Below are 14,443 nucleotides of genomic sequence, written 5' to 3' on the forward strand. Positions count from 1 at the left end.
ACGCCGGGGCAGAGCCCTGGGTGGGGGCCCCGCCTCCCGCCGCCTTGCTTGGCGCGGTCCCGGGGTTGGCGGGAGACCCACAGCCGGGCCCCGGTGGGCTGGCGCAGGGCCTACTCCGCCCGCCTCCGCCTCGTGCGCTCGGCGCAGGGTCCCCGGGGGTGGCGGGAGACCTGAATATAAAAATTCTTAACAATCTGTTAGCCAGTTAAGCCCAACAATATATAAAAATGATAATTTGTTACAATGAAGTGGTTGTCACAATATGAATACAAGATTTGGTTAACATTTGAAAATCATTGGAATGTACCACTTTAAGACTTAGGAAGAAAAGCTGTATCTCTCAATATTAAATAAGCATTTGACAGAATTAAATAATTATTTTAGGTAAATTATTATATTAAGGTGACTTTTTCCCTTCGATTGGAAGCAAGACAAATATTTCTGTTCTCACTATTTCTGTTCAGCATTGTATGCGATGTCCTAGCCAGTGTAATAAGGCAAAAAAAAGAAGTAAAAGGCGGGGACCAGCAGTTAGCGTAATGGCTATGTCGCTGGACTCCCATGTAGTCGACCGTGGTTCGAGTCCCGGACTTGGTGGCTTAAACTCACACCGCGCGCTTGTGTGCGCGTGCCCAAGATCCCGAGAGGAGAATGGAGGAGAAGGGATTATGGCGTGGTCATCCCCTCTGGGGGGGGATTTCTCGCTTTCTGTCTCTCTGTCTCTCTCTGTCTTTCTGGCGAGCACACACGCCCAATAAGAAAAAACCTCTCCAAAAAAACCCAGAAGTTAAAAGGCATATAGATTAGGAAGGAAGAAGTAAAAGTATCTAAGGAATTTATATAATAACTTCTGAAACTGATTACAGTAGTCATTGTCAGTGTGTATAGAGCTCCCAGGTTGTTATAAAAACAGAATTACAGTTATTATTTATTTACTTTTTAATTTGCTCGAAGGGTGCATGTGCTCACCAGAGAGAAAAAAGAGAAGGAAAATGAGAAAGCATCCCCCACCAGGGAATAGCCACACCACAATCCCTTCTCCTACATTCCTCCTTCAGGATTTCATGCATACATACACAAGTGCCTGGTATGTTTTTCAAGCTGCCAGGTTTGGAACTCAAACCATGCAGTTAGCCATGTTGGTTCCAGCCACCTTGACCACCATATCACCGGGTGGCTCAACTGAATTTACTGAAGAGTAAATTTGTATGAAAAGTTTCAAGATTATCTTGATCACTTTAGAGGTTATAAATTGTACAGTTAAAATAAAATGAAAATGATTACCATAACATAGTGTTTATAATTCTTGAAATATTTAACCTACGTTAAAGCAGGGCTGTTATTATTAACCCCATTTTACAGGTCAAGAAGCGATGAATCAGAAATGACAAGAATGTGTCTGAGACCAAGCAGGTAGTCAGTAGGCCTGGAAATAGTCTTCTGACTTTAATTCTTTGAAGATTCACATTTTTCTTTGATCTTAGGTGCTCTCCTGTCTCAGGGGTGTTTGATCAATGACGTTGAACTGATCTCTGCCATTTTTATCATGATATTTTTGTGCTGTGAAAATGGAACTAAATTACTTTCACCCAGAGTTTACAGCCAAAGTCCTTACAAAGAGCTTAAAGCACCTCGCACGATCTCTTTCCCATCTTCCCTTCTCTTCTACTTCTCTATGTTCACATTTCTCCTGCCCCGCTAGGCTCCTTACTTTTCTTATCCTATGCCAGATGTGCTCCATCTCCTGAATCTGCTGTTCATCTGATTGGAAGTCCTTACCTCATGTAGTTTCTTCAAATCTTTGTGCAAATGTAATCGCTTCTATAAGACCTTCCATGACTCTCCTACTTAAAAGTGCAAACTGTCTCAAATTATACACACTTACCATCCCCTGTTCTTGCACTATTTTTCTGTTAGCATTTAGGACATAACTCTTCTAGTACCTTCAAAGTTATTTGAAAATGGCATGAGTAAAATTCCTACAGAAACCTGGCAGCAACCTCAGAAAAGCTTATCAACCTGGGAGTATGCTATCCCTAGCTCCTACCAAAGGCTTGTTAAATGAACCGGGACAAAGCAGCTGCTTTCTTTTTCTTTCTTTCTTTTTTTGGGGGGGAGAGGTTTTTGCTATAGGGCGCGTGTGCTTTCCAGAAAAAGAGAGACAGCTCCCAGGGGGGATGGCCACACCACAATCCCTTCTCCTCCATTCTCTCGGGATCTTGGGCACGCACGCACACGTGTCCAGAGTGAGTTTAAGCCACCGGGTCCAGGATTTGAACCGCAGTGGACTACATGGGAGTCTAGCGACATAGCCATTACGCTAACTGCTGGTTTCAGCAGCTACTTTCTTAACAGCGCTGTACAGTACATTCTACAATTTAGCATTCATCATGTGTTCTCTGATGCTTCTTGCAATGTTAGTTCTAGGGCCTGGTACACTAAGTATATGGCTCAATGAATGTTTATTGGGGCCAGCAGATGGTGTGGCGGTTAAAGGCACTGGACTCCCACATGGGCAACTGCGGTTTGAATCCTGGACCTGGTGGCTTGCTTTCTCACTTTCCCTTTCTCTTACTCAGTCTTTCTCTGATCCAACTGGAAAATGGTAATAATAAATAAAGTTAAATAAAAAAAATAATTCTTAAGAAGAAAGAAAGAACGCAGGAAGGAAATTCAGTTGATTAAACAAAATATTGTGGCTAATACTTGATTTTAATCAAGCAGTCGAACACTTAAAGTTCTTTTAACAAATAGCATGCATTTGTAAGGTAGAAATGTATTTTAATTCACTAGATATGTTTATCAATTAAAGTTTCTTTCAAATTGTTATGCATGGCAATTACATAAAATCTACTGACTTTTTTGAAAAAAAATGATTCTGTGTGTAAAATAGATATAAAAATATATACTTTGTGTATATATATTTTTTAAAGAATTATTTTAGCTTTATTTACTTCTTTATTTTAATTTGACCAGAGAGGTACAAAGCGAGAGAGAGACAGACAGACAGACAGGCAGGCAGAAAGCAAGAAAGCAAGCAGCCAGGTCCAGGGCTTGAACTACAGTCAGCCATGTGGAAGTCCAGCACTCTTAACCATCATGCCCCTGCTGTCCCTGTGTGTGTGTGCACGTGCATGTGTGTGCATGTGTGTGTGTAAGTGCATTCCTTTAATAAAGCAATTTAATGTTGACAGATATACCATCTGAGATCTAGTTTAAGTTTTTTTATTTATTTCTTTTATGAGTGGGAGAGCCAGAGAGAGAGAGTCCCCCCACAGGGTTCTGACCCCACAGTCCACCCCCAGCTTCAGCCAGTCTTGCGTCATGGGCACGTTTGCCTGGGGCGTTTAGGAACATCTGGACACAAGCCCAGAACCACGTGGGTCAGTCTTGCAGTGTTGTGCTTAACTGCTGTGCCGCCATCCAGCTCCCCCAGCTCTAATTTGAATTCCAATTTTTTGTAGAAATATTTTTTTCTATGAAACCACTCTTAGAAAATTACAAGCTTAATGTTGGTAGGGATTATCTCACACTGACTTTTTCAAAATTTAAGTGATGAAATATGTTTTTATTTTCTCATTTTAGAATGTTGTTAATTAGCTTTTTATGATGAGTTTTAATCCTGTATTTAATATTTGTGTTCACAGAGTGAACCAGGAATTTTCTTGATGAGCCTTTCTGCTTAACCATTTCTTTCTTTCTTTTTTTTTCCTTGTAGATTTGCTTTGGGGTCACATTGCTATGATGGAATCATCTTTGATAACTTCACCTGCGAGAATGAGAGACTTCTTTCTTATTAAAACACATAAGGAAAACCAGTGACCAGAAGAATCATGCAAATGCCATTGTATCATCAAGATGTATTTTTTAACCCATCAAGACAGATGATTTGTGCATTAAGGAAAATGATTTGTTCGTCATTATTTTTCACAGTTTTAAAAAAGTCTTTTTCATTTTAATCTATGTGTCTATCCTATAAAATTGAACTTATTTAAGAATCTTTAACACTTTGTTTGAAATAGTATTTTTTTAGCTCTCAGAAGGTCCGTGTTTACAAACCCTATTTTTACTTGCTTTAATAAAGTAGTTTAATAAAGTAATTTCTTAAAACAAGTAAAAGTTTAAAAATTTATAGCGTCCAGAAAGATATGGACCTGGAAAGTTCTGTTATTGTAACAAACTGCAGTGAATTTAAATGGATAATTGAAGACATCCATTTCCTCGTCAGAAATATCACATAAGTGTACAATTTTTAGATTTAATGCAAACAAAGTTGTTTGAAAATGGCATGGGTAAAATTCCTACGGAAACCTGGCGGCAACCTCGGAAAAGCTTATCAGCCTGGGAGTATGCTATCCCTAGCTCCTACCAAAGGCTTGTTAAATGAACCAGGACAAAACAGCTGCTTTCTTAACAGCGCTATACAGGTGAGACCATAATTAGTTGTTAAATTTTTTAAAATACTTTTAAGGAAATATCTTGTTAGTGCATCATTAACACTAAATTAAGAATGAAGTTACTATCAGCTGGAATGACTTTTTTTTCTTTTTTTGAGAGTTTTTTTTGTTTGTTTGTTTTTTTGCTATAGGGCATGTGTGCTCGGCATGTGTGCTCGCCAGAGAGACAGAGAGAGACAGAGAGAAAGCGAGAAATCACCCCCTTTGGGGATGGCCATGCTGCAATCTCTTCTCCTCCATTCTTCTCTTGGGATCTTGGGCATGCACGCACACACGCACACGCATCCAGCGTGAGTTTAAGCCACCCAGTCCAGGACTCGAACCGCAGACAACTACATGGGAGTTCAGCGACATAACCATTATGCCACCTGTTGATCCCTCCAGCTGGAATGACTTTTAACATCCCTTTTAATGTGAACAAAAATATTTTGGTTGAGTGTTTGATTTTTCTAATAAACAGATATGGTTTTCTCGATATAATGATGTATTACTATGATTTATATAAAACCCTTTGATATAAAATGTTTAGTAAATTAGAATGTTTCTGTAATACTTAAAATTTTTATTTAATCAGCTAACATTTCCTCTCCTTTTTGAAAAATGAAAAAAAGTCCAGCATCTGTTCCAATAGACAGGATAAAAAGAAACAAGCTGCTTTGGTTAAAATGTGAATGCAGTTTTTGATCTCATACTCAAAACTCCCTTTACTTCCCACTGTGACCCTTAATTCACCTCTCAAGAATCCTAATTTTGGCACCTCTGTTTTGACTAAATTGAGAGTTAATCCATTTTGCTTTAATCCTTTTCAAAATTCTTTAATTAACAAATGTGTATTAACCCACTTTTCTGTCTTAGGTAAATACCCTTTCTTTTTATTTTTTCAATTGTCAGAGGGCTTGTTTGCTCACCAGAAAGATGCAAAAAGAGAGAGAGGGAAAAAGCATCCCACAATGGGAGATGATCACTCCATGAGCCCCTCTGTTTTTCCAGGATTTGGGGCATACATGCCATGTACCTGGCATGTTTGTCAAGCCATCAGAACCAGGATTTGAACTGCAGTCAGCCATATGGGATCTCACTCTCTTGACCAGTAGGATATGAGAACTTTATTTTGAACTGGGGATAATGTATTTGGAAATGGTTTGATAATTTACTTTTAAGCTTTGTTAGGCAAGACATAGCTGCTATGTTTTTCAGCCAACTCTTTCAGCGTGAAGTGTTCCACTTGGGCTGTTAGGAAAAAGGAACTATCTAAAACGTGAGCTTTGAGCACTATTCCTTCTAATCATTTTGGGTATTTCTTCCCCTGGCCTTAGGTAGTTTTCTCATAATACTCACCTGAACATTTGTGGGGGGCCCTGTACAGATACTTGGGATTAAGTCTCTGTGCAGCTCTTTCCTCCAGAGCAGCACTGGCGCCCCTACCAGGTTTGTCTCCCCAGTTCATGCTGGCATCTGTGGTTAAGATGTCTGCCATATAAACTTACTAGCAAAGCCAGCCCCTACTGACAAAACAACTATTCAGATAGACTTTCTGTCAGAAAAAAACTTGAGTTCTTTCTTAAAATTCAACATTAATATGAAATTTGATGAATTTTTTTTTTGAGAGGCTTTTACCTCAGAAGGACAAAGAGAGACAGAAAGACAGAAAGCAAGAAATCACCTTCCAAGGGGGATGGTCATGCCCAGCATGATTTTAAGCCACTGGAACCGGGACTCGAACCACAGTCGGCTACATGGGAGTCCAGTGACATAGGCCATCTGCTGGTCTCGTTTGATGAATACTTTTAAAAGCTGATGAGAAATAGTTGTGGAATACATCTTGTTGGAAATTACTAAAAGTAGGTATTAATAAAATGGACAAAAAATAATTCATGTCATTTGTCATTACACAATTTTTATCTTACTGTATCATTTTGAAGAGAGTATGATGAAAGGCTTATATTTCTTTATTAAATGTGTATGCATAGATGAATCAATCCTTTGGGAATAAATAGTATAAATGTTTAATGCTACATTAATTTCATTAGGCATCACTAACACTGCTGGATAGAAATAGTACAAAAGAAAAAGTGTATATTGCAGAAAACTAAACCAACTAGCTTACGCTTTAATTTTTAAAAATTATTTTAGTTAACTTTATTTATCCATTTATTTATTTATTTCAATTTGACCAGAGAGGGACAGAGTGAGAGAGAGAAGGAGAAAAAAAGAAAGCAAGGCACTGGGTCCAGGACCCAAATCACATTTGACCATGTGGGAGTCCAGCACCCTTAACCACCACACCACCTGCCAGTGCCTACACTTAGTTTTAAAAAGTAGGTTGTAAAATGTAATTAACATTTAAAAATTAAATAAAAATAAGGATTGATAGTTATTCTGTGATAGAGATTGGTTAAAATAGGCATTATACTATTGTGTTGAATGATGCATAGAGCACTTTAAAGAAATCATATATTGACAACCCTTGGAATGGGAGAAAATATTTGCAAATTAATCCTTAGACAGGGGATTGATAATCAGAGTATATAGGGAACTCAGGCAGCTCACCCACAAAAAAAATTAATAATCCAATTAAGAAATGGGCAAATGAGGATGTGGTGAAAAGGGAACCTGCTTACCCTGTAGATGGCAATGCAAATTAGTACAACTAATGGAAAATAATATGGAGGTTCCTGAAAAAAACTAACAGTAGAGGAGACCAGCCAGGTGGCGTGGAGGTTAAGGTGGCTGCCAACGATGAACCCACGTTGGCCAACTGTGTGGTTTGAGTCTCATGGTACACCATGTGGCAGAGCAGTGCCTTAACCACCACACCACTTTTAGGCCCTGGGAAGTACTACCTTTGCCCCCATTTTACTTATGAGAAAACTGAATCTCAGAAAATATTTTGCCCAGGTAGGTCCACAAGCTGGTGATCAGTAAAGCCAGAATTAGGCCCGGGCCGACTGCCTTCAAATGTTGTGTCATAAACCACAGTGCAGCCTGCATCCAGAGCTTAGCTGTAACTGATCTTCATCTTTGTTGGTAAAATAAGTTTCTGTGTAGTATTTTTTTATGATATGGTAAGATATGATAAGCAAGAAAGTTAAACATTATCAAATGCCTTGCAGAACACTAATTTGTTTGTGGTAAAGGGATCTCATTAGTTATGCTTAAGACAAAGCAACGGGAAGTTCTGGAATAGCCTTTAGTTTTTGAGTAGTTGAAAACATAGGAAACTTATCAGTTTCTTCATACTAACCTTTGTTTTCAGTCGTGAGAAACAAGAAATCATGAATGGACTTTCTCAGTAATACTCTTTGAGAAGATGACTAAAATCTTCTGTCTGTATGGAAACTTGGAAGATCCTGTTTGTTTTAATAGTAATAACAGCCACGATTAGCAGCTGGTAGTCACTGCATGCCGTTTATATGCCAGGCCCTGTTCTTCCTAAGAGCTCTATGAGGTGGACACTCTTATTATCCTCATGGTACAGAATTCAGGTTTTTCAGAATGATTTTAAGTACTGAACTGATTTATTTTGACAATTGTAGTCTTGTTTTGTTTGCTTCGTCTTTCTCTTTTGGTAGCAGATGGTAAATGGATAATTGCAGCAAACATATTGAGGTTAGTCTTTAAGTGCTGCTGCTTAGCATGCCATTCCTCCGTCACAACACAGATACCCCTCTCGTCATTGGGTGTAGGAGGACCACACATACCCATGCTCACCTTTGCTTCTTGCTCCAACTTGCTGACCCCTGTTTTGTACACCTTGGCTTTAAAGTGTAATTATATTTCCTCCCTAGATTGCAGTTTGTTCCAAGTATTATAATCACTTCCTTTTCTATGTCTCTGCCAAGTGCTCCATTTAGTATCCCATGTCTTCTATTCAAATCAAATCTGTAACCAAGGAGTTTGTTTTTCCTTGCTCTATGACTTTCTTCCTTTTTGTGAATAAAAAAAAACCTATATTTTTATAAAAAGTATTATTTTATTTATCATTATTATTACTTTCTAATTTTGCTGTGGGGTATGCATACTCACCAAAGAGAGAGAGAAAGAAAGTGAGAAAGTGAGCAACCAGGTCCAGGATTTGAACCACGGTTGGCCATGTGGGAGTCCAGTGCCTTAACCACCATGCCACCTGTTGGCCTCAATAATAGTATCTTTTAAATCCATTTTATCCACAGCCTCTATGTAGTAGTTTTATACTTGTTGTAATTTTTAGTGGCTGTGCATGTCTGATTATATACAGGAGGCTTAAGAAGTTACTAACCTTTTATAATTTAAAAAATATCTAAATCTATCTTTTATTATAGAACAACCTCACTGTGTTTCTTTTTCTTTCACCTCTCTCTGTTTTTTAGGTTTTATGGCAACTGGATATATTTCGACGAAGCTTACGAGTACTGACAGGACATGTTTGTCAGGGAGATGCCTGCATATTTTGTGCATTAAAGGTAATCTTTAAATCATTCTGAAAAAGTACTGCCAATTTTTTTTCTCTAAATCTTTCATTTTGACATATTTAGTGAATTTGTAATTAAAGTTTATTGTCAAGTGATTTATAGTTTTGAAGATGAATTCTTGAAGTATGACTTATTCAGGTTTATGTCTTCATTTTCCACTTTTATATAAGGAAGGCCATATAGTATAAACATGTTAGAACAAAACAGTTTCCATTATTTTGAAATAATTCTTTTGTCATTTTTACAAATGTGTTTGAGTGACTGCTGAGTTCTGGTTACTGCCATAGTTATGAGTTTGGGGCACTGAACACCGATACAATCTCTGTTCTCATGGAGCACATTATATTCTAAGAGGGGAGGAGACACTAAGTTAGCAAAATATTAAGTATGTTAGAAGGTAATAATTGCTATGAAGGAAAACGAAATCAGGGAAAAGAACACAAAGTGTTGAGTGGCCAAGAGAACCTCACTGAGAAAGTGACATTTGTATCCAGACTTGTGTTTACATACTCCTTATTCTTTTTTTCTTTTCTTTTCTTTTTTTTTTTTTTGAGAGGTTCTTGCTATAGGGCACGTGCGCTCGCCAGAAAGACAGAGATAGAGAGGCAGAAAGCGAGAAATCACCCCCCAGGTGGGATGGCCATGCCACAATCCCTTCTCCTCCATTCTCCTCTTGGGATCTTGGGCATGCACGCACACGCGCCCGGCGTGAGTTTTAAGCCACCGGGTCCAGGACGCAAACCACGGTCGACTACATAGGAGTCCAGCGACATAGCCATTATGCTAACTGCTGGTCCCAACATACTTTAATTTCTTTATGATCCTGAAAAGACTGTTTCAATAAATTACCAAAGGAGGGAATTTTATATTCTCAGTTTTAGAACATGGCAAAATACAATTATTGTTGGATTATTGTATGGGATGAAGAGTAAATCTAGATCCAATTTCAATATCATATTTTATTTATGCCACAGTAGATTTTTGCTATAGAGTGTGTGTACCTGCCAGAGAGACAGAAAGGAGAAATCACCCCCTGTTGGGGGGGTGGGGGACGTGGCCATGCCACAATCCCTTCTCCTCCATTCCCCTCTCAGGATTTTAGATACACGTGCACATGCACCCGGTGTGAGTTTTAAGCCACTGGGTCCAGGACTCGAACCATGATCAACTACATGAGAGTCCTCGATGTAACCATTGTGCCATCTGCTGGTCCCCCATGGTAAATTTTGAATATTTTGTTCAATTGTAAGAACTAGTCTTTTTCAGTTTCCTAGGCCAGCTCTCCAACCCCTGCACAATTACCTACCTCTTTCCCCTGTTCCCTACAGCCTTAAAAAAACTCCACACATACGTGATTATACTTCAGCCAAACTGGTCCCCATTTCTCTGAACTGGTGCCCATCCCTGAGCCTTTTCATTGTTACTTCTTTTGTCTGAAATGCTTTCCTTTCAGATGTCCTTGTGGGTAACACCCTTCTTCCCTTTAAGCCTCTCCTTAAGTGTTATTTTTCCCTTCAGTGAGGCCTTCCCTGAGTACTCTAGGTAAAAGGTAAGCTGCTTCCCTCTGTCCTGCCCTGGGATTCCTGTCCCCATTATACTGGTTGGCTTTTCTCTCTTGTATTGTATTCTTTATTATTCTCTATTCTTATTTATGCACCTTCTTGTCACAACAACTAGAATATAAGTAAGCTCCATAGATGCAGAGTTTTATACATACTATATAAGCAAAAATATAGGTAAAATAAATGACATATTAATATTTTAAGCATTACTTGGAAAAGCTAATTACCTAACAGATGAAATTCGAGAAGTATTTTTTTATTTTTTAGTATTTTAATTTTAGCTATTTAATGGCTAAAATAATTACAGTTCTTGGTGTCTAATATCATTTGACATCTTTATTTTTTAATACCTTATTTTTATTTTTAAATCAAAGATATTTGTTTTGTTTTGTTTTGTTCCTTTACAGGGTGGAACAGATTTGGAAATGTTTTCCTAGCCTACCATTTGTGGACCTTAAAAAATTGTTTTTGAGATGACGTGACACCCTGAGCTAGTGTAGAACTGAATATCACCAATTCTTATTTGGCAGATTGTCACTAAAAATCTTTTTTTTCCACTTAAGTTTACTATCATAATATGGGAACATATTTAAACATTTTTCTTGTTTAAATTCAATAAAGAAAATAGAAGATTAGATGAACACCTATAGTATTGTGTTTTTAAATGATGTTTCCATGGTTTCTTTGGCTTAGGTTAGAAACAGTTCTGTAAGTGAGGAAAATTGATAATCAAGGGAGGAGAACTCTTCTTTAAAAATTAAAAGTGATTGTTACCTTTATCTCTGATTTTTACAAGATGTACAATTTTTTTTTTGCCTTTTTTTTTTTTTTAAATTTTTGCCATAGGGTTCATGCGCTTGCTAGAGAGAGAGCGAGTGAGAGAAGGAATGTGAGGTATTACTCCCTAGGGGGAATGGCTGTGCCACTGTCCCGTCGTCTCCACTCTCCTCTTGGGCTTGTGGGTATCCACACATATTTGCCAAGTATAACTTTTCAAGCGCCAGGTGTGATTTTGAAGCCACTAAGTCTGGGACTCGAACTACGGTCATCCATGTGGGAATCCAGCGCCTTTCACCACCATGCCCTACTGATCCCTATGTTTGCATTTTTAAAAACAAGTTTAGCATATTAGTGGTGGGAAATTGTTATTTTATTGAAATTGCCTAATTTTTGATGGTTTTAAAATGAACTTGTCATTTTTAGAGGTTTACTTAAGACCCTAGCAAAAGGAACAAAAAATTTAAAAGTTCCTTTAGGTTACTTTAACTTGAAGAAAAAAAAAGTGAGTTTCCACTCATTTTTCTGCAATTAGGTTTCTTTTATTTGTTAATTGCCGGAGAGCCCATATACTCGTCAGACAAATGGTAGAGAAAGAAAGCACTCCGGAGTGGGGTACAGTCATCTATACCCTTTCCTCCATTTCTTCTCATCAGGAGTTTGGGTACACACCCACGTGATGGCATGTCATTCACATTGTCAGGGCTGGGATTCGTACTGCGGTTGGCCAGGTGGCCTCCAGCTCATCACACACAGCGCTTAGTCACTGTACTACAGGATCAGCCCTGTGGTTTTGCTTATTTCTGGTTAGCAGAATTTTAATTTCTATGGTATATTTTTAGTTTTTGCTGATACACATAATTAATTTTCATTTCGTTTGGAATTTTAGAGTAAATGACCCTGAGTTTGTGAGTATATTGCTGTGAGGTTCTCTACGTTGGAACAAAACTATAAATGTTTTTAAAGTTGTTGGCGTTAAACTTACCAGTGTACTTGTTGACTCCCAGACGATGTTTGCACAGTTTCAACACAGTCGAGAGAAAGCACTTCCCTCAGATAACATAAGGCACGCGCTGGCAGAAAGCTTCAAAGACGAGCAGCGCTTTCAACTTGGCCTCATGGACGATGCTGCAGAGTGCTTTGTAAGTGTTTCCTGAGAAGTCAGAATAGTGTGTTTCATTCCCTAGATGGTGCACATTTTGAGACAAATATACTAAAAATTTCTAACAATGGAAAAATCAGAACAGGTCAGTGGATCCACATCACACCCATCTCTCAAGGCTCAATTTAAATTCGTCTGAGTTTTGTGTTCTATTTGGGGCTTTGATTATTTTGGCCGCTCTCATTTTTACTGATTGTTAGGCCACTAAAATAGTTTTATGTTGGTTATTGGAAGCTGGGCATGATGGTGCACACCTGTAGTTCCAGCTGCTGGGGAGGCTGGGATAGGAGGATTACAAGTTTGAGGCCAGTTGGGGCAATAGAGTGAGACCCAGTTTTTTGTTTGTTTGTTTGCTCTTTACGGAAAAAAAGTATTTCTGGAGTACAAAGCTTTGCTAAATGTAGCACATTACTTAAGCTGGTGTGCTTCTTCCACAGGGTTTACAAGTGCAACATATTTTTAGCAAAAGTATTTCTCATTATATGCAATGATTCCCATTGGGACGAAAGGGAGTCTTGGGTGGGCAATTATTAGGCAATGGTTCTGGTAGGTACCGCACTTTGGGTGGAGCGTCACTGAGGTTGATGTTCTGAGGCTCTGCGTTACCACCATATTAGTAAGTAGGAATCCCTTTGATTGGGAATGCAGGAATACCGGATATACCTTCTAAAATATGTGTGTGGATTATTAAAGATGCCAGTAACAGAATGGTCACCTGCATTTGAGATGTAACCATTTCTTTTCTCTTGGTTCCGTTTCTATCCATCTTTTTATTGAAACTGTCTAATAAAATATTTTCTGCTCCAAACCCTCCCCCCTACTTTTTTTTTTTTTTTAAACTTTTTGCTATAAGGTATATGATGTGCTAGCCAGAGGGGGGGAAAGTGAGAAATCACCCCTAAGGGCAGCCCATTCTCCTCTTGGGATTTTGGGCACATATGAATGTACGCACACACATGTGACTGATGTAATTTTCAACCTGCTGTGTCTGGGACTCAAACCACTGAGTCAGGGTATGTGGTATCCAGCCACGCTTGCCTTCACACCACCTGCTGGTTTTCGTCGCAAACCCTTGTAAAGGTTTTCTTTTCATGTTATCTTCCTACTACTGCTTTTTCCTAGTTCAGGTTATAGTTTACTCTCAGCATTATTTGCTCATGAGCAAAATACTTGTTCCATACCTTGAATTTATGAAGAATTTACTACCTGAAAAATTCATTTGCCAGTTTTTTGTCATTAATTTAGAAAAAAAGCATCTTTACTGTTTTTTTTAGAAAGATGGAAAATTGCCTACCACACTTCTCTGTTGATTAAAATGACTCAGTGATACTGCTTTGTGTAATAATGAAATATACGTCCACTTTTCTACATTTCCATAGGGACTACTGCTAAACACATATTTGGCATAAATGCTGAGCTTTATAGTTTTATTTTCACTTAAATGAACTGTAATGGTATATGATATAATAATTCACAAAATGTCTAGAAATCCAGGCTTAAATAATTGAATGGCTTTAAATGTCCTGGGGCAAAGGAAGGGAAGTTAGCTAATTAAAAGAATTCATTGGTTAGAAAAACAAACAAACAAAAAAAAAACAGACAAAAAAGGAAAGGAAAAAAGAAATAAGAATTCATTGGTTAAGTTTTGGTAACTAAAGAAAGATTATTCTCTTAAAGAAATAAATACCCTTTATTGATCTGTATTCTCAATCTGAACTTTCATTTGAAATTTAAGGGCACATTGGATTAGTACAACTGTTAAACCAATTTTATTGATATTTTGATGTAAGTTAGATAGACTATCTAGATAATCCAAGTAGGAGTTTTTATTTTATTTATTTTATTAATGATATTTTTGCTGTATGTCACATGTGCTCGCTGGAGAGAAAGAGAGAGACTGAAAGCGAGAAATCACCCCCCAGAGGGGATGACCATGCCGCAGTCCCTTTTCCATTCTCCTCTTAGGATTGTGGATACTCACACACACCTGTCTGGTGTGTTTCAAGCTGCTGGGTCTGGGACTTGAACTGCAGA

The 14,443-nt window shown here is 38.2% G+C and overlaps 1 protein-coding gene across 3 annotated transcripts in view; it reads left to right on the plus strand.

The window, feature by feature from the left end:
* USP53 (ubiquitin specific peptidase 53) overlaps nt 1-14,443 on the plus strand; it is a 75,782-nt gene that overhangs the window by 24,960 nt on the left and 36,379 nt on the right. For all 3 annotated transcript variants that reach the window (XM_014589578.2, XM_006153102.3, XM_027773670.1), the window contains exons 2-4: nt 3,719-4,427; nt 8,807-8,899; nt 12,255-12,389. In XM_014589578.2, the coding sequence (XP_014445064.1) occupies nt 4,284-4,427; nt 8,807-8,899; nt 12,255-12,389 (372 nt within the window). In that variant the 5' untranslated portion in view covers nt 3,719-4,283. The remainder of the gene's footprint in view (nt 1-3,718; nt 4,428-8,806; nt 8,900-12,254; nt 12,390-14,443) is intronic.

The sequence above is a fragment of the Tupaia chinensis genome, unplaced genomic scaffold (genome assembly GCF_000334495.1).
Source record: "Tupaia chinensis unplaced genomic scaffold, TupChi_1.0 Scaffold000362_1, whole genome shotgun sequence".
NCBI lineage: Eukaryota > Metazoa > Chordata > Mammalia > Scandentia > Tupaiidae > Tupaia > Tupaia belangeri.